At 39.8% G+C, this 20,026-nt stretch overlaps 1 protein-coding gene and 1 non-coding gene across 2 annotated transcripts in view; one reads left to right on the top strand and one right to left on the bottom strand.

The window, feature by feature from the left end:
* FBN2 (fibrillin 2) overlaps positions 1–19,717 on the top strand; it is a 287,333-nt gene extending 267,616 nt beyond the window's left edge. The window contains exons 60-65 of the mRNA XM_049786704.1: positions 1,185–1,301; positions 1,868–1,996; positions 3,792–3,911; positions 15,775–16,006; positions 17,379–17,553; positions 19,343–19,717. Of these exons, the coding sequence (XP_049642661.1) occupies positions 1,185–1,301; positions 1,868–1,996; positions 3,792–3,911; positions 15,775–16,006; positions 17,379–17,553; positions 19,343–19,717 (1,148 nt within the window). The remainder of the gene's footprint in view (positions 1–1,184; positions 1,302–1,867; positions 1,997–3,791; positions 3,912–15,774; positions 16,007–17,378; positions 17,554–19,342) is intronic.
* On the bottom strand, positions 12,200–12,329 carry LOC126029345 (small nucleolar RNA SNORA22). Its single transcript, XR_007502960.1, has one exon. It is a non-coding gene; the product is annotated as a small nucleolar RNA SNORA22 (small nucleolar RNA).
* Positions 19,718–20,026: the final 309 nt, after the last annotated feature.

Raw genomic sequence — 20,026 nt, forward strand, 5'->3', positions numbered from 1 at the left:
GTGAATGGATCCATTTACTTATTTGTCAAAGTAAATTAGTTCAAGTAACTCCAGTACTATAACCACATACACAATTTTGTTTTTGTTTGTCTTTTCATTTGCTTTTGGACCACTCCCACCAATGCTCAAAGATTACTTTAGGCTCTGTGTTTAGTGATTACTCCAGGCAAGGGCTCAGAAGACCTATGAGGTGCCAGCAATAGAAATGGGTCATGTGCATGCACAGAAAGCACCCTGTCCACTATGATCTCTTCCACCCCACATAATTGGTTTTTAAGTAAACTTACTCCACCTGAAGTTAATGATCTGACGAAATTTCTTTCTTACTTTGAAATGCAGGTCATTCTCAAAACACTGAGGTTTTATTTTTTAGAAATTCCAAAAATAAAAAATATATAATTAAAAAAAACATTTTGTTTTCTTATCGATCTACTTGTTAAAATCATTGTGGACTCATTTAATTCTGAAAATCCTTTTTAAAAATGGCTTTATATATACCCTCACTGGGTTTGATCCCTACACTACATATGGTCCATAGAGTACCACCAGGAATGATACCTGAACAAAGAGCCAGCAGTAAGTCCTGAGCATTGCTAGGTGTGACCCCAAAAGCAAAAAAAAAAAAAAAAAAAGGCAGCTACTGAAAATATTCTGTTGAATTGTATTTTGTATTTTAGAGTTGGATAAGACTTTCAAAGGATGAGCTTGGTCAATTGCCCATGAGACAAAAATCATATAAAGATATTCTCTCCCCTGATGAAGAGTAAAGGGAACCTCTCAGTGTAATAAAGGAGGGTTTTCTGGTTAAAAAAAATAAAATGGCTTTAAGTTGGCTATTTTGTTAACTCTTTTGAGTTACTTCTTATATTGTCTCTGGTTCCATTTAGCACAAGAATTGAAAACTTTGGCTGTTAGCTTTGATTACAATTTATGAGAATACAGAATCAATTTCTATTCTAAGAAAACTGTTAGATATCAAATAACCATCCTATTTAAACAGCAATATTTATTTATACTGCTTTAATATATGAAGAGAAAATGATTTCCACAATAATATGGAAGTCTAGACTGTCAGCAAAAAATCTAGACATAATTCTACTAAAAGTACTTGCTTCCCACACCCGTGTTTCGAGAGATAGAGCACATGCCTGAAAACTCTATGTGTTGGTTTCCCTTTTCCACAGACCTTGATGAATGTCAGACAAAGCAGCACAATTGCCAATTCCTCTGTGTCAACACCCTTGGAGGATTTACCTGTAAATGTCCACCTGGTTTCACACAGCATCACACTGCTTGCATTGGTAAGACAAAATAAGGGGGGGTGGGGAGAATCATAAACTTCGCTTAGATGCATAAAAATTGTACTTCAAATAGTAAAATATCTCAGAACTTCTATGTAGAAGCCAACCTTATGGCTAGTGATGTAATATATTGCTATAATATATTTTTCTATGCTAAGGAATACTGTTCAAAAGAAAAAGGGCCCATATCATCCAAACACATCTACAGTGGGCTTATTTCAAGCAGTGCAGTTCAATTTCCTTTAAATAAAGCCATGTGTGTTCAGATAAAATATGATTAAAGACTTACTGTAATTTAGAACATGCAAATGAACATGCTGAGGTTTTTTCATGTTACAAACACACACATTACAAGACTTTCAGTCTCTATTACCTAAAGCTATGTCCTCAGTCAGCCCAAAATATGCTCTTTCATCTCTTGAAACAGCTCTTTCTTACCACTTTTCCCTTTATGAGATAGTGAATCCTCACTTATTTCCCTAAAATTCTCTTACACCATAAAATTGAGGTTTTCAAACTCCCAGTAGCTAGGAAAGGTGACCTTCTCCTTCTTTGTGCTTTACTAGATAACAATGAATGTGGTTCTCAGCCTTCACTTTGTGGAGTAAAGGGAATATGCCAGAACACCCCTGGAAGTTTCAGCTGTGAATGCCAGAGAGGTTTCTCTCTTGATGCCACTGGATTGAATTGTGAAGGTGAGTTTGCTCCAAATTCTTAGTCTAATACACCAAACATACCTTATTTTTGGCAGGAGTTCCCAAACACTTCCAGTGATACTCTCACAGCCAGGCTGGACAGTTCAGTGTTCAGAACTGTGGACTATGTGTGTGTGTGGGGGGGGGTTCAAACTCAGTTTGCAATTCATACAAGGCACATACTCCTGTGCAATAAGCTACTCCCTGGCCCCACAAACTCTTCTTTTAACTTTTTGTCATTTTTAATAAATGATGACTATCTCTCAAAAGAGTATTTAACAGACTTAGTTCCAGAAAATTTCAATCCGTTGAAACAAAAATTTTGTGAATTACAAACTGACTTTTAGAACAGTGGAGCTGTTTATATAACCATTGATTTGGAAAGAATTGGAACTGGAGAATTCTGCTTAATATGTTTCAGTAATGTACAAGAGTTGCATAAAGACACACTAGGCTTCTATTCCAGACTCCCTAATTGTATAAGTGAAGTGTAAAAAAAACAGAAGCAATCATAGAGAATAAGATAAATGTACAGAGTGTATACTGGGATAAATGAAAACTTTCCATTTCATTTGATCTGAGAACTCCTGTCTCATGCTTTTATTATGATGGGAATTTTCTGTAAAATCTCTCCTTCAATATCTATTTCCTACAAAGTTCACAGGAACACTTACGTGGCAATCAAATGTGTTTGTGGCCAATAAATAAGAATGTGTTTGTAGCCAGTAAAGTATGCTGTGGCTCATCAGTACTTCCATTGCGCTTCTCCAGCAAGAACCAATGAATTAGCTTTAGCCAATCCTACAAACCCCCCAGGCCAGAATTTAAGACTCTCTATCTCCTTTCCATTTTTATGAATTATGTATATTATTATTTATTTTTTAGTCTTCTTTATTCTTAGAAAGTATATGATTTTGAATTCTAAATATAGATTCAAAGCATTTAATATACTCTTTAGAAGATATGCAACTTTGTATGTATCTCGTTTCCAGCCAAGAAAATTGTCATTTTAAAATTTTCTGGTTTAGTATTTCAGATTTGAAGTCATTAAAGACTTTGAAAGTATTCTGAATTACAGCTGCTAGCCACGTGTGAGTCCAGCTTGTGACCATCCACATAAAATGCCATTTATTAGTTATCCATATACATTTATTGCACACACAGCAGACATGCCAATTTTATTTCTCTTTATGGGCAGTTCTTCAAAGCCTCAGTTGTCATTCCAAAAAACTCAAAAAACTAAGCATGTACGAACAAAGAAAGTATTCCATATGTGTAATACCATATAGTGTCTAAAAATAACACATCAAACACTTAAAATGGCATCTATGTAATATTTAACAGTGAAAAAAATGCGTATAAAATAATATTTTTAGGTATGACTGTATTATTTGTACCTCTTGAGAGTAAGGACTTAGTCAATCACTTTTGAATCTACTAAGTATTGCAAATATATTTATATGATCCACCAAATAAGTTGCACCATATGCAGTTAATCTATTCAAAATGCATAGTGCCGTGGTTGCTATGGTTGATTTTCAGAAATTAAGAGGCTCTTTGGAGTACAGACATTGCCTAGTCTGATGGAGAATTGCAGGGTGCAAATGGATGCTTCTACCTCAGAACCATCCTTTGCACTAGCCCTCTAGCATGTCCTAGACAAATCACAGTCCTTCATTGGGTCTTGTTCATTTGTGTGCTCCCCTGATAAATAGTAACTCCAGGTGTGGTGAGAGTATTGTAAGTCCAGCAGAGGGTCAGAGCCAAAGAGCTCATGCTGGGGCTGTCTCTGCAGATGTAGATGAATGCGATGGAAATCACAGGTGCCAGCATGGCTGCCAGAACATCCTGGGAGGCTACAGATGCGGCTGCCCACAGGGCTATGTGCAACATTACCAGTGGAATCAGTGTGTTGGTGAGTGCCAGTCCCTTTTGATGTCTATTTTGCTAATTACTGTTGCCCCACCTGTGGGGTCCCATTTACTCATTTGTTGATTATTTGTGTATTCTCAAAGAGCTCCCAGATGAGAAACTGATTCCCATCCCTTTATCCCCTTTTGGTGGAGATCTTGGTAATATTTATCCACAGCAAATAATCCACACAGACAGGAGGGTTAAGGGGGTAAAAGGTTGGGCGAAGAGAGTCCTTTATTAGCCTGCTGCACGCTGTAAAGAACACCTGGAGCCAGCCAGCAAACTCTCCAAAAGACCCTGAACACCTCGCACCCCAACTATTTATTCAGCTCTCAACTGCACCCCAACCTGGAATGTCAAGGTGGGACAACAGGCAAAGATAATCTTATGGAAATATTTTCATATACAACAGTTACCATAGGGTCTTCAAGTCAAGTGAATCAATAATCAAGGGGTGGGCAAGGGGTCTCATGGAGCCTTTGAAGCCTGGAAGATAAAATCCAGAGTCTTCGATGAGTACAGGAAGGTGTCTTCACACTAGTTTCTGCATTTGTGTACATTTGGAAATGCTCCTAATAAAAATACTGTTGTAAGTCCTTAATGAGATAACTAGCACTTCCATATTTTAAATTTTATGCTCAATTTAATTTTAAGTTTCTGACAATGCAAAAAAATTGTTATTTGATAAATATCACTACCTTTCTTTCAATAATTCAGTGTCTTTAAATTTGGAGTTGAAGGAATACATATAAAATGATAGCTATTTCAATCAGTGCAATGAGAATTGTTCTATATTCCTCCTTTTTAGAGCTGTCATAAAGGAGGTAAAATATTGTCAGGTAGAAGTGGGGCCTGGTTATAACCAATTCTGTTCCTAGCTTCAGACAGATGTTTGCAAATTAGAGTACATAGACATTCAGCTCCATTCTTCCATTGAAGAGCATCATAGAAAGTCTCCCTTTAAAGAGAGATCCCCAAGAAAAACAGTATTCTCTGCTTGAGTAGCCAGCTGACTATGCGATAGCACCTGTCTCTTTTCTTGCTTCTTGCAAATGTGCTTCCTAAACATGCCATCCAACAAGTCTGGCATTTGTTGCTGCTACAGCTGAGTAGGAAAAGGAGCAAGAGTCCCACAGACTCTGCTTCTCAGGAGTAGTTGGAATCATGTATTTCAAATATTGTACTGTAGTTAATCCATCAGACAAATTAATTTTGTTTTAACCTTTGTAGTCCTCTCAGATGAAATTTCTTGAGTGACAATTTAATTAAATTGAGAGGAAAAATCAATATAAATTTCAAAGGAAGGCCACTGACCTTGGGCCTCAAGTGCTCCACTACAAATGTACACACTCTGGGGCATTAAGGGGTGATGGGAATGGCATTGCACAGGCCAGTAATGACAAGAAATTAAGGGAATAAAATGTGGCAAATTGATTAATCCTGCTCAGCTAGTGCAATGGTCAAAATAGAGTAAATGCAACTAATAAGAAATATTGAACCGTAAACCTGCAATGTTATACTGGTACCAATTAATACTGGAACCAAGTAAAGAAAAATGATGACTCTGTAAGAATTACTGCTAAAAGTAAAAGCTTCTAATTCATATAAATGCCTAAGGAAATTACAAACCAAAAAATAAATAAATGGACTGAAGAGGTAAAGTGCCTGCCTTATATTTGGCTTGCCATGGTTAAATCTTCCCTTGTTAAATCCCTAGCACCCCATAAAGTCTTCCAAACCCTACTAGGAATGATCCTTAAATCAGAACCAGTAGTAAATCCCTAAGAACTGCTAAGAATTGCCCAAAAACAAAACACAAAAAAATTCCAAGCTAGTTAAATAGAAAAATTTTAATATGCTAGTACATAGACTGCACAGATGTAGGTAACATTCTCAAGTAGTTGCCTATAATATAGTTAGTCTGAATTGGAAATAAGTATTATTAATGTTTGTGAAAAATTATTCATCTATTGATTATTTAGTAACTCCTGTAATCTTTCAAAATACCTAAGATAGACCAACTGAGGATTGAGTCAGCTCACATTATATCTCAAGAAACACCTATTTTTAGAGTATCCTAAAAAAATAAATAAATAAAATTATGTATTAGTCATAAAAGTGATAGTATCTAAATCTATAAAGTTATAAATGTTATATATATAGCATTTAAATATGAAATATACTATGATGCTTCCAAACTAATAGTTTAAGATTTTCTAATAAGTGGACTGTTTAAAAACAATTTATACAGGGCCCAGAGAGATAGCACAGCGGTGATTGCCTTGCAAGCAGCCGATCCAGGACCAAGGGTGGTTGGTTCGAATCCCGGTGTCCCATATGGTCCCCCATGCCTGCCAGGAGCTATTTCTGAGCAGACAGCCAAGAGTAACCCCAGAGCATCGCTGGGTGTGGCCCCAAAACCAAAAAAAAAAAAACCCAACAATTTATACAGTTGGTTTTTGCCTACTAATTTCTCTACTTATTACTGCATCCAATACTATATTCATAGCAGGATCATTTTGTTCAACTATAATTTAAGTTACATTAATTTAATATAATTTATAAATGTACTACATTTGTAGTATATAAATACTGTATATAAATATAAGTATATAAATACTATGCCCTGTAGTATATAAAAGTAGTTATATTAATTTAAGCTACATTTCTTAGGAGAGAAATTCTGCATGTGAATGTAAGATTTAATTATAGAGACAGATAAACTTTGGAGCATAAATTCCCCCCTCAAAAAAAAGAAAATGTTGCTGAACAAAGTTTATTTTTGTAAAAATAAAACCTGAAGATTTATAGACACCTCACTCTGTGAGATGAAGGCTAAGAAATTTGTGTCTGGGCCAGAGAGATAGCATGGAGGTAAGGCATTTGCCTTGCATGCAGAAGGACGATGGTTTGAGTCCCCCAAGCCTGCCAGGAGCGATTTCTGAGCATAGAGGGAAGGAAGGAAGGAAGGAAGGAAGGGAGGGAGGGAGGGAGGGAGGGAGGGAGGGAGGGAGGGAGGGAGGGAGGAAGGAAGGAAGGAAGGAAGGAAGGAAGGAAGGAAGGAAGGAAGGAAGGAAGGAAGGAAGGACTAACTGTTAATTCTTATTTTAGATTCAACTATCAAAATTCACCTATTAGTCTTTAGATTCTAATCTGCGTGATGTTTCTCTATTAATGTAAGAGCTGTAAGAGGATGAGGACTGTCTGAAAAGAAAAGTTTTCTGTTGCCTAGATAATAAGCTAGCTGAGGTGGGAGTTACCTAGTTTCCTGACAGTAACAATCATATGCACTAAGGCCAAATTCTCAGCCACCACAGAGGGCACCGTCTGCAAACTGTGGGTTCTGAGGGGTGCTGAGGTTGTCGGATCAGCAGATCCAACTCAGCAATGCTTATTTCAATCATTTCTATTCAGAAGAATCACTGTAAGCCTTGAGAAATGCTGGAAGAATAGATTTGAATACTGATAGTAAGGTGCCTTTTTTAAACTGAGATATAATTATATCACACAAAATTGACCTTTCTAATGTAATGGCTTCAGTAGATTTTAGTCTGTTCTGATCAACTCCAGGCTCTGTGAATCACTCCAAAAAGAAACCCCACACCCTTTAGCAGTCATTCTTCATTTCTCCCTCCACCAGCAACTAAAAATCTCCTTTTTATCTCTGAGAATGGTGTCTGAGGAATAGATATTTTGAAGTAGCCTTCTGTTAAGAGAATAGAGGAGTTATTCATCAGGTAGACAGCAAAATTCAGTCCTGAAGGGCTGCCGGAGAATTCAGAAACACAGAATAAACAGAATGTAAAAGAATAAAGCAGGCAGGATTTGTTCAGAAGCTATAATTTGGGGAAATTTGGGGGGGGTTAATTTTATTTCATAGGCTTTGCAAGTCAGCCATCAAGAGTAAACATTTTAAAAATATAAATCTAGAGTTATTTTTTCATAAAAACATAGATGCTTTGATGCGGTGTCCTGAAGCCCCCCCAGGGGGGACCCGGCCAGCAGGAATTAGCTGGAAAGGCTTCTCAGACAACCGCACTCCTATTTTGCTGAGTAGAAGAGCAACCACACCTGTAAAAAATCTGAAAGAGGTTAATAATAAAGACCCAAGGCAGCGTCTCACTGTTCAAGGGTACCTTTATTGGCTACAGTTCCTTCTTATATAGTGAAGGAGAAGGGGGCAGTACAAAGGTGATGTCAGTCATACTTTTGGCGCGAAGGCCCATACAAGGCAAGAATATATTTCAGGTTTCAAGGAACAAAGAAAGTTAGGCATTCTCTAAATAAGGAAGTGGGCAGCGGGCTAGGGGGGCTGGATGACCTTCAAGCTATGATGAACGTGCTGTTTCCATGGAAACCTCTAGTGTCCTTCAAGCTGCATTTTTAATTGCTTGATTATCAGGTGGTGCAAGATGTGCCTGCCTCAGTGATCTTGAACAGACAATGTAGCATACACTTATTGATAATAGCCTAGTTCACTCCAAAATGTGGTCTTAAGGAGTGAGGCCTAGTTTCTGATAACGGTACCGGACAGTGTTGCTCTCCTCCGGGCTAGAGTTAATTATATCTACAGTTGCACATTCCTTTCTCTATAGCTCAAAAACTTACAGCAAGACTGCAAAATAGCTTTTAGGTGAAAAGCTGGAATATGGCAGAAAGAACAGCAAAATGGCCTCAAACAAGTCAGTCCCCAACATCTCCCCCTTTCTCTTCTAATAAAAGAAGGAAAGTCGTGAGCGGGTGGAAGAACCGTGTCTTAGGCATACAAGGTTTGACCAGGTCGGACACGGCCAAAGCCGCAATTAAAAGGTGGCTACAAACGCCGTGGGTGTGCACAGGGATCCGAATTATGCGCTGTAGCCTTTTTGGGCCGTGCCCTAACTGGGACCTTGCTAATCCCGTCGTAGGTGTCTCCACAGCCAAGAGCACAAGTGCCGGAGCGAGCTCCGCTTGTTAGCTATGCGCTCTATCTCCTGGAAACTTAGTGGCTGGAAAGGCGGCTTGGTGACTAAAGCCAAGTTTTCACAGGAGTCACGCGGGGTTAGATGCTGGTAGTTAACCTGAATAGAGGTTTTTGCCTGTTCATCTACCTGGTTCTTAATAAAGGCAGTGATTTTGCGGAAAATCCATGGGCTAAGAGAAAGGAGCAGCATGAGGCTAATGAGTGGGCCCAAAATAGTGGACAAGATAGTGTGAAGCCAAGGAGAAGAGAAAAACCAGCCCTGGTACCAGCCTTGTTCTTCATCGAAATGTTTTTCAAAATCTTTTATACCGTCACCAATGTGTTGAACGCTATTCCTAACTAATCCAGGTTTATCTTTGAAAATACAACATTGTTCCTTAAGGGCTACACAGACTCCCCCCTCTTACATAAGGGCAAAATATAGAGCACGACGATTTTGGAGAACAACATCAGCAAGGGAACTAATAGTATCTGTGAGAAATTGCAGACTAGTTTTGATTTCATTAATGTCTTGTTCCACTGCTTGAGTAAGAGTGCGGAAATTGGATTGAGAGGATACAAGAGAGTAGATACCAGTGCCAGCGCCAGTAGCGCCAACAGCAAGGAGCACTGCAAGTGTAATGGAGGTGAAGGGCTCACGGCATTGTCGAGAAAGGGATTGAGAAGAATAGGAATAGGGTGAGGCGGCAGGAGAGGGAAAGATATGTTCTGAGTGAATGGTGATTTTTGGAATGAGAATAACGAGAATACAGTAATCATGTGAAAGGAGGAAAGAAGAACGAATGATAAAAGGAGTAAGACCAGAAGCACAGGCAAAATAAGTACCATTGGGAGCTAACAGATAGGGTTGTGAGGAGGAAGAATTGTAGATGTCAATAGTTTCGTTGCACACGTCAAGTAATTGGCTAGGAAGCAGGGAGTCGTTAGGCTTAATGCAGAGGCCAGAGCCTACGACTTGACCGACTGTAATGCCATGTTGAGGTTGTGTGTTCCAACGGAGGTCAGAGGGGTTGGAGGTAGAGGAAAGGTTGCCAAACACTGCAACACCTTCATAGAAAGGAGGTTGAGGAGAAAAACAAAGCCAACATCTTTCATAGGCAGGATCTGTAAGGGCAAGAGCAGAAGCATTTATGAGATTGAGAATAACCTGAGAGGACGGAGAAGGACCTGAAGGCATAGTGAGCTGTCTGAGAGAAGGAGAGGCAGATGGAAGAGGATAAGGAGGAGAAGGCATGTGTGATGGACCTGAATGAGGATGAAGAAAGGTGTTAGGACCAACGGCGAGGGGGTGAGAATTCGGCAACTGTTTAAGTAAACGGAGGGAAAAAAGAAGTCCAGGGTCGGTACACCTAACGTAAAGTCTGAGTCCCCATTGTACGGGTTGAGTCCAGTGATGCTGACGTCCAGCAGCAGTAAATTCGATGATGAGGGGGTTACACCAACCACGGGTAGCAGAGGATGCATCACAGTTCAGAAAAGGAGGAGTTGGGGGGCGTGAAACGGTGATGAAGTCCCAGGAGGAAGAGGGTTTCCAATAAGCAGTTCCGGTGGTTTCACAGCCCCAGGAGGCGCAAAAGTGTTGGTTATGAGCGCCACACTTATAGTCGCTGGAACGGGGCCGGTGGTGACCAGGGCAGACGTAGAAGGTGGTGAAGGGGTGGCGTAGTACATCACGGCGAATAACAGAGTTGCAGCCACCGCTAGCAGGGGAGTAATAGTCATCGGGGTCAACAGCACGAGGTTGAGGCAGGCGGAAATTGGAGGTGCCCCAGTATAGGCTTGCACCCATGGTTAGGGCACAAAGGTCGACTTGCAAGACCGGCCAAGGGATGGAGGTAGAGAGGATGGAGGTTGTTGGTGGCATCGGTGGGCATCCAAGGCAGCTAGGCAGAGTGTCTAATTCAGCATTGTCAAAGGTGGAGTCAGTTAGAAACAGGTTTGCAGGAATGGCGTCTAGCAGGAGGTTTATAAGAAAACAGCTTGGCAGAAGGCAAAATGGTTACTTCATATAAAAATTAAGAATTTGCAGAAAACATTAGCAATTTACATTACACTAGTTATTTTTGAATACCACGGGAATGCTATTTGACCTCTGTTAGACTTTGGCATAAAAGAAAATTTATAATTAACAATTGCTAATTAAAAAAAAATTTTTAAACTGAATATAAAGGATTTTTCTTAAACTTCTAGTTATTATGTTAAAGCTGGATGCTATTTTTTTAGCCATAAATACATATTCTATAGGCTTGAACTTACACATAGCAGGAAAGCCAGGTGACTGCAAAGTCCAGAAATTCTCCAGGGAAAAGTTATCCCCGATGGCCATTGAGAAATCTGGGGTTTGCCATCCCTCACACTTTCCGCCATGTTCTTAGAAGGACAAAGCTAGCTTAATACATAATTTTTAACACATGATTTTTAATTGTAAGATGCCAGTTTGTGAACTGACCAGACTGAACCAGGTTGAAAAAATTAATTGAAATTTAAAAAAATGGATAAGGCTTTAAAAATTGTATTATTATAAAATGTAGAGATAACAAATAAACAGACAAAACAAAACAACACTAAACACAACATTTTACACTTGTGGCCACTTTCATTCATCACAACAGACACATAAACAGACAAAAGGATTGATTTAAGACTTATTTATAAAAAATTGACAAGCGCTTTTAAATATTTAGCTAACATGTTTGTGAGAAGAAGAGAAAAAAAAATTTTGTAGAAAAACTTTTTTAGTTTTGAGAAGTACTTAATGTAGATGGAGTGGAACTTTGCTGAAAATAAATTTTAAGGTTTAGATTTAACACAAAACATTTTTAAAACAATTTTAATTTGAAGTTTAAAACATTAAGTAAAATGGTTAATGAGCACTGTAGAAGGAGTCTCTACTTGGAAGTATGAAATGATTTGCTGTAAATGAATAGGTTTTCTTTAAATTGGTTTTGCAGTAGAACAGTAAGACAGCTGCAATAAAGTGTTAAAATTTTTATGATTAAACACAATAGCATGAACTATGATTATTAAAGGTATAAAAACTGATTTTTTAAAAAACAAACAACTGTTTTTACTATGAAGACTTTAAGTGAATAATTTGTAAAAAATATTATATACTAAATTAACTAAATGCTTAGATTATTATAAAATATAGTTAAAGACATCTGATACATTTACACACTTAGAACTTAAGACTAAAATTATATTTAATACTAGTTAATTTGCTTATAAAGTTTAGTTACTTTTATATATTACTTATAAAATTATATATAATATATTTTTCATTTATATTATTTTTTTTTACTGCGACACAAATATACAGATTTGTATAATGTGCTGATATTTTGAATGCACTTAAAATAATAGTTCTTTCAATGCAGAAATAAAGAACAACCATTGCTGTAGCACAAAGTTAAAACTAAGGGTACTATAAAGCACACCTAGGTGTTCACTGTGCATTAAATTAACTATATTGTTTAAAAAGGCTAACCACATTATTTTTCACATAATTTTGTAAATACTTTAAAAATTAAAATAAAACTTTTAATAGAAATATAAGATTTAAATTTAACACTTTTGTGTTCGTTTGGATTTTAAAACACAAAGAAGTTTTTCTTTTACCAATATTTTGTTATCTGTAAAGTGACAGAATTATGACCTTGCTTTAAAATTTTCTGAGAGGCATGAAAAAAAAAAAGTTTATTGCTCTTATCTTTCTGTTGCTTTTTAATGTTTTAATAATTACTTTACACCACTTAATGCACTAAACCTAATAACACATATTTGACGAAGTGTAGGGCTGACAAGGTGAAGCAGAGTCTTTCACTGATAGCTCGGGGAGGGGCTAGCACAGTTAACAGCAGGAAGGCTAGAGGCAAATTATTTACAGTTAGCAGGGTGTAATGATATAGAGAAAAAAAAAAGCAATCTTTTAAGATTAATTACTAATTTATTGGAATTAGAGGGAGTGGCAACCGAAGAGGGGAGTCTGGGTTGCAAAAGCACCATGAGAATCATGGTTTTATTAATTGATTTGAGAATATGCAAGAGATGCTACTTTTCAGATTTTTTTTTTGAATAACAAAGATTGGGTATTTCAAGGTGAATTGGAAGGCTTAAAGTGGGAGTGTCAGGGCTTGAGCTGGCTGTTCTCCAAGGCTGGCAGGAAAGAGGCTGAAGGAGGCTGAGGATTGGTTTGAGCAAAGTAAAGGGTACATTAGGCTCAGAAGTTTTAACAGCAAAGTGTAGATATCGCAAGGTTTTATGGCTTAGCAGATGATACTTTGTAATTATCCTGCTTACTGTGCCCTTAGAATTTTTTGTAGGCACTGCAGCAGTTTCTGTTTTATGGCACTTAGCCTCACTTTCATTAGTTTGTCTCTTTGAGTTCTCAAGAGGGGGGGCCTGGCCGTGGAATTCAGTGGGCAGAGGACAGACAACTATAGATTTAGGAGGGGGGGGGAAACGCCTGAAGGGCAGAAACCTGTGAATTAAGAGAAGCAGCCTGTTTTTTGAAGGCTTAAGATTTGTTTAAGATTTTTAATTTGGCCAAGTAGTTTCATTTCTATAGCTTTAAGAGGGGGAGCGGTGAGAGGAGGGAATCTGCCATGGTTAGGGACTGAGCGTTCTCCGCGGTGGAGGCTGCTGAGCAGGCGGGGGAAGACTTTCTCCATTAGGGAGAAAGACAGGAAAGGTAGCGCTGGTTTTTGAGCCAAGAGCATTATCAAGTTTGTTAGAGAGGTGAGAGACCATGGATGTAATTGTGGTGAGTTGGGAACTCAAGTCAGAAAAAGGGGGGGGGAGGGAGAAAGCAGCAACAGTTTGTTGCCGGTGTGGGGGAGCTGCTGGAATACTGGCTTTGGGGAGCGACTTCCAGGCACGGAGGGCAGCAAGAGCCATGTTGGCAAGCTGGGACCTGGAAAGTGTGTGCTGTACCTTTAAGGTATGAAAAGAGGCGAGGCCAGCTATAAGAGCTTAGAGATCAGGATTCCTGCCTATCTGCAAGGGCTTTGCAGCGGAAAAAAAAAGTTAACTTCCCAAGAGACAAAGAGTTCAGCTTTTAGATTCTAAGCAGGAGAGCGTATAAAGGGGCTTGGGGGCCATAGGAGGTTACGGCTTGAAATGGCTCTTTGAGGCTTTTCCAATTAAAGGCTTTGTATTGTTGCAATTGCTGGCTAAGGAGGGGAGGGTGGTGAAACAGGGACGGAGCTGAAGCTAGGGAAGTGAAGGGCTGTTTAGGATTTTGCACAGAGGGTGCAGCGGCCTCTTCTGTAGGGGTCTGGGTGCATAGAGCAGAAGCATGGACAGAAGTAAGGGAGGGATATAAATGAGAAGCATTAGAGAGATCTTTAAGAGCATTAGTTACTTTGGAGACAAAGGTCAGTGGTGGAGGGAGGACAAGGGGAAGTATTCTCAGAGGGAGAAGGGAGATGAGAGACAGAATTAGAATGAGAGGGAGTCCTGGAACACTCACGGGAGACTTGTTGTACATGAGATTCAACGGCATTGATGATGTCTTTGGCGGTTCCGGCATTTTTAGTTACAATGATATCTCTTAACAGGCTCCAATATTGGAACATAATTTTTTCCTTCTGTGAATCATCATTATTTACAAAATAATCACTCATTTCATGTCCTACTTTGTCCCAAGTGGACGCAACAATTTCTGGACAGGTAATAATAAACCAATGACATACATTATGAATAAACATAAGAAAATTACAAATATTCTTTTTTGGTAACCTCTACATGTCTGGCTTTCAACTCAGACTGAATATCAATAATGAATTTAAGTTCAGTACTCAATGAAAACACCCATGGAAGTGAAGCCAACGGGCGAAGCCCCAAGAGCCAATCAGGGGCGGTGATCAGAACGACTGAAAAAACTGCAGTTTAAATATTTGATTAAGGCTAACTCGTTTCAACGCCTACCCGGATGGGGTATATCCTGCGATTTACGAAACAGCTCCGGACTCGCCGACCCGTAGTCGTTCGGAGTGTGGCGGTGGTCTTCGAGCCCAGCGTTGGGCGCCAAAATGCGGTGTCCTGAAGCCCCCCCAGGGGGGACCCGGCCAGCAGGAATTAGCTGGAAAGGCTTCTCAGACAACCGCACTCCTATTTTGCTGAGTAGAAGAGCAACCACACCTGTAAAAAATCTGAAAGAGGTTAATAATAAAGACCCAAGGCAGCGTCTCACTGTTCAAGGGTACCTTTATTGGCTACAGTTCCTTCTTATATAGTGAAGGAGAAGGGGGCAGTACAAAGGTGATGTCAGTCATACTTTTGGCGCGAAGGCCCATACAAGGCAAGAATATATTTCAGGTTTCAAGGAACAAAGAAAGTTAGGCATTCTCTAAATAAGGAAGTGGGCAGCGGGCTAGGGGGGCTGGATGACCTTCAAGCTATGATGAACGTGCTGTTTCCATGGAAACCTCTAGTGTCCTTCAAGCTGCATTTTTAATTGCTTGATTATCAGGTGGTGCAAGATGTGCCTGCCTCAGTGATCTTGAACAGACAATGTAGCATACACTTATTGATAATAGCCTAGTTCACTCCAAAATGTGGTCTTAAGGAGTGAGGCCTAGTTTCTGATAACGGTACCGGACAGTGTTGCTCTCCTCCGGGCTAGAGTTAATTATATCTACAGTTGCACATTCCTTTCTCTATAGCTCAAAAACTTACAGCAAGACTGCAAAATAGCTTTTAGGTGAAAAGCTGGAATATGGCAGAAAGAACAGCAAAATGGCCTCAAACAAGTCAGTCCCCAACACTTTGAGATTGTCTCCTCATCATACCAGGCCCCCTTCACTGTATGAATTTTTTGCTTTGTTTTGTTTTGCTTTTTTTTATTCTATGGATTGAGGTTTTGTGGTTTATAGTACTCTTATTTTCCTTGTGCTGGCAGATGAGAACGAGTGCTCCAACCCCAGCGCCTGCGGCTCTGCCTCCTGCTACAATACCCTGGGCAGCTACAAGTGCGCCTGTCCCTCAGGTTTTTCCTTTGACCAGTTCTCCAGCGCCTGCCACGACGTGAACGAGTGCTCGTCCTCCAAGAATCCGTGCAATTATGGCTGCTCCAACACAGAAGGGGGCTACCTTTGTGGCTGCCCTCCTGGCTACTACAGAGTAGGGCAGGGGTAAGATTCCCACCTCCCTACTGGCAGCACTGCCTTTTCTTCCCTGACAGGCCCCTGGTACCAGGAAAAACCCTGTGTTAAAAAAAACCTGAGCTTAGATGAGAGCACTTAGGGCATGAGGAAGGAAGGGACACCCAGCAGACTTTCAGGGGTCTCAAACTCAATTTACCTGGGGGCCACAGAAGGCAAAGTCGGGGTGATCCTTGAGTGCAAAGTCAGTAGTAAGCCTTGAACATTGGGGGGTGTGATCCAAACAACTAAAACAAAACAAAAAAGATTCCTCTAGGGCAGGGCCACAAAATGTTGTACGGAGGGCCGTTTGTGGCCCATGGGCCACGAGTTTGAGACCCCAGCTTTAGATGCTGACCATAGGTGATCCAAAGACCTGAATTTGGGCAAATACCCTCAATGAGTTGGTTCCATCACAACCTCAAGGTCACCAAGAAGCAAATATTAAAACTGCAGCTAAAACTGCTAGGGGCATCATTCAAGGCTACAACACATGTTTAGCCAGTTAAAGGCCTTGAGTTCACATCTTGGCACCATCACCATTGTTGGCATCTCTGCGAATGGCCCATATAGAAAACGAAGCTCACTTGCTAGCATAGATACATGGAGTGTGAGGTACAAATGGCAAAAACTGCCTTCTGGGTGCTTGTATGAATTTTGGCAAGTGTAAGTAGTAGTTCTCAGGAAGAATCTACCATTCTTCCTTGCTCATCTTGCTTTACAACTACACTCCAAGTGTAGATGGTGTGGTACTATCTACCCAAAATGTATTTTGATTCCTCCAGTTGAGGTCAGAGGTTCAGACCTATTTGCTATATGCTGCCTTCTGTATTCCATCAACAGGGCAGACAGTACCTGAATGCAGCACATGGTGGAGGGGGATACATATTCAACATGGGGGTGTAGTAACACTAAAAACAAAAGACTAGTCTAGACCAGGGCTACTTAGAGTAAGCAGTAGAATCTTATGAGCCATGATAAGTCTTCAGAAATATCAGTTATAAAAGCAGAGAGCCTTTTTTGTGAGCAGCAAGCTCAGGCTTCCAGATATTGGGGCCATTGAATTTCTGTTACCATCTCTCTGGACATTTTTGCTTTTCTTTTACAAACTTCTTCAGTCAACTCCACGAGCACTGAAAATGAGGTTTGTCTGGGGTTCACTAAAAAGAACTTAGCTATTCAAAGTCTTGGAAAATCTTGTTTTATATATAGAAGAAAATAGTCCATCTTTTATTTAATATTAATAAGCTTCAAGTTAGCATTATTGGTTTCATATTTCTGAAAAGCCTTTGCTCTGTTATGGAAAACCATAGTCACATTCAATGACACCATCTAACAGCACATTGTTTCTCATTACAAATAGCCACTGTGTCTCAGGCATGGGATTTAACAAAGGACAATACCTGCCGCCACTGGACTCAGAGGTCGATGAGGAAAATGCTCTGTCCCCAGAAGTATGCTATGAGTGCAAGATCAATGGCTATCCTAAAAAAGACAACAGGCAAAAGAGAAGTATCCAGTCCTCCAAGCCCTCTGCTGTGAGTAATCAAGTGTTCTTTTTATAGTTTTATTCTCAGAGAATCTCAGGTGCGAAATAGTGAACCTTTGAATAGTTTTCAGCTTCTATGAATCAAAAACTAGCTTAAATTAATGTTGAATTCATGTTTACAAATATGGTAAAAACAAGTACATTAAAATTATTCCCACAGAACCCAAGGACTAGATGAACAGATGTTTAAGATTGAGTATTTTAATTACTTTCTACCTTTGAATCACAGAAACGTTTACAGGGCAATGATTTTTTGGAAATCATTTTCAAAAACACAAGTATTTTTTTTTTGTTTGAGTGGTCAAAGGAGTCATACCCAAAGCCTCACATACACAAGACTTGTGTTTCACCACTGAGATATATACTCAGCCCCAAAACAAAGTAAATTTGAGTTTGTCCAATATAGAGTACACTAGGCCGATCTTAATCTTCAGTAGGTATGCTAACTCAGTCTGGTATTTGTGTCACTTATACAAATCAACAAAACGTCAAGCCCCCCCGGCATTTCTTCACAGACTGGGCAGTGAACACTATGGTTCAGTGTGGGATGCAGCTTTCTCTGAATGGACCATGTTCCATGGTCCTCCTAGATTACCTCTGTGTTACATGGATGTGTCTGCTTCACCTCTTTCTACTTCTAATTCTTTGCCTATAAAATAAGAACAAAAATATTTACTTCTGCAGAGATCGAAAGGCGAATACCTATAGCAAGGCCTGGTATGACCATCACATTCAGTTTATGTCATCAGATCACATCTGCTGTCTAGAGATGTTCCAACACCAAAAATCCTAGTCAGCAACTTACTTGCTATGTGAAATCAAGCAACTTGCTTTGGTTTCCTGGGCTTCAGAACTTTCCTCTAATAAATTGAAACCTCACTAGCCAAAATGAAACCTCACTAGTCTCTGGTTCTGTTTTATAACAGCAGTAGGCCAGTGTTTGCTTTGGATAGACCAAGATACCCACAGATGCTTAAATGTGAGAGTTGAGGTTTTCATTCCAGGCTCACTGTCCCATGGTGCACTCAACATGCTTCTGTCTGAAATCCTGTACACACTTTCAAGCTACCATGGCCCAATTCTTATTAAGCAGATGTCCAAGTGAAGTCTTTCCACTTGCCTGTCTTAACTGAAATAGCATTCTTTTTTATTATTTTTATAAGTATATTTATTTAAGCACCATGATTACAAGCATTTTTATAGTTGGGTTTTAGTTATATTAAAAAAAAAAAAACACTCTCCCCTTCACTAGTGCAATGTTCCCACCACCGATGCCCTACATCACCCTCCTTCCTTACCCCTTGCCTGTATTCAAGACAGGAATTCTATTTAAATATAAGGATGATATACAGAAACACTCAAAATAAGGAATATTCTCTTTAGACTCATTTTGTAAGTTTTGTGGGTGTTCTTTTGGATCACATCCGGAGACGCTTATGAGCTACTCCTGCTCTATTTCCCAGGGAATCACTCCAGCACTCTTTCTAGAACCTTGTGGAGCCAGGAATTGAACTCAAACCTCTTGCATGTAAAGCATGCCTCCAGCCTAAAGGGCCATCTCCACATCCCTCACGGATTAGCTTGAATGACCTCATTAAGGCCCAATAAAGTCAGTTGTGAAAAGGAAAAGCACTCTCTCCCTGCACTGCCCTTTCTCTCAGCAAATCAGAAATGCTGTTGACTCTCCAGGAGCACCTCTGGAGGGAAAAAGTATAGAAGGAGGATCCCCAACTTGACTTTTGGAGCTCATCCCATCTGTTTTCCTATTCTTTCTCCAGGATGAAGAAGTGAGCCTGGAGAGTGTGGACATGGACAGCCCCATGAAGATGAAGTTCAACCTCTCTGACTTTGGCTCTAAGGAGCACATCCTGAAACTCATGCCCGCCATTGAACCCCTCAACAACCACATCCGCTATGTCATCTCCCAAGGGAATGAAGATGGCTTCTTCCGAATTCACCAGCGGCATGGACTCAGCTACCTGCACACAGCCAAGAGGAAGCTAGTGCCTGGCACCTACACACTGGAAATCACGAGCATCCCTCTCTACAAGAAGAAGGAGCTTAAGAAACTTCAAAACAGCAATGAGGATGACTACCTCCTAGGGGAGCTCGGCGAGGCTCTTAGAATGAGGCTGCAGATTCAACTCTACTAACCCCTCAGCCTTGGTCCCAGGTTCGACTCCCTGCACAGCCAGCCTTCAAAAAGAAGCCTTGGCGAACTTGACTTTGAAAAAGGAAAAAGAAGATGACTTGTTCTTTCCTCCGTGTCTCAGACTTCCGAACTTTGATTCTCACAGGGAGGGATAACCTCAACTCTGGTGAGGCCAATGATTTATTTGAGTACAAAGGCAACCAAGGTTACTGTAATTTTTATATCACTTCACTTTAAAATATATTTTTTAAAAACGTATATGTTCAAGAGTTCAGCATATGGCACTAAATGCACAAAAAAAAATGTGAGC

Source organism: Suncus etruscus, chromosome 14, assembly GCF_024139225.1.
Source record: "Suncus etruscus isolate mSunEtr1 chromosome 14, mSunEtr1.pri.cur, whole genome shotgun sequence".
Classification (NCBI taxonomy): Eukaryota; Metazoa; Chordata; class Mammalia; order Eulipotyphla; family Soricidae; genus Suncus; species Suncus etruscus.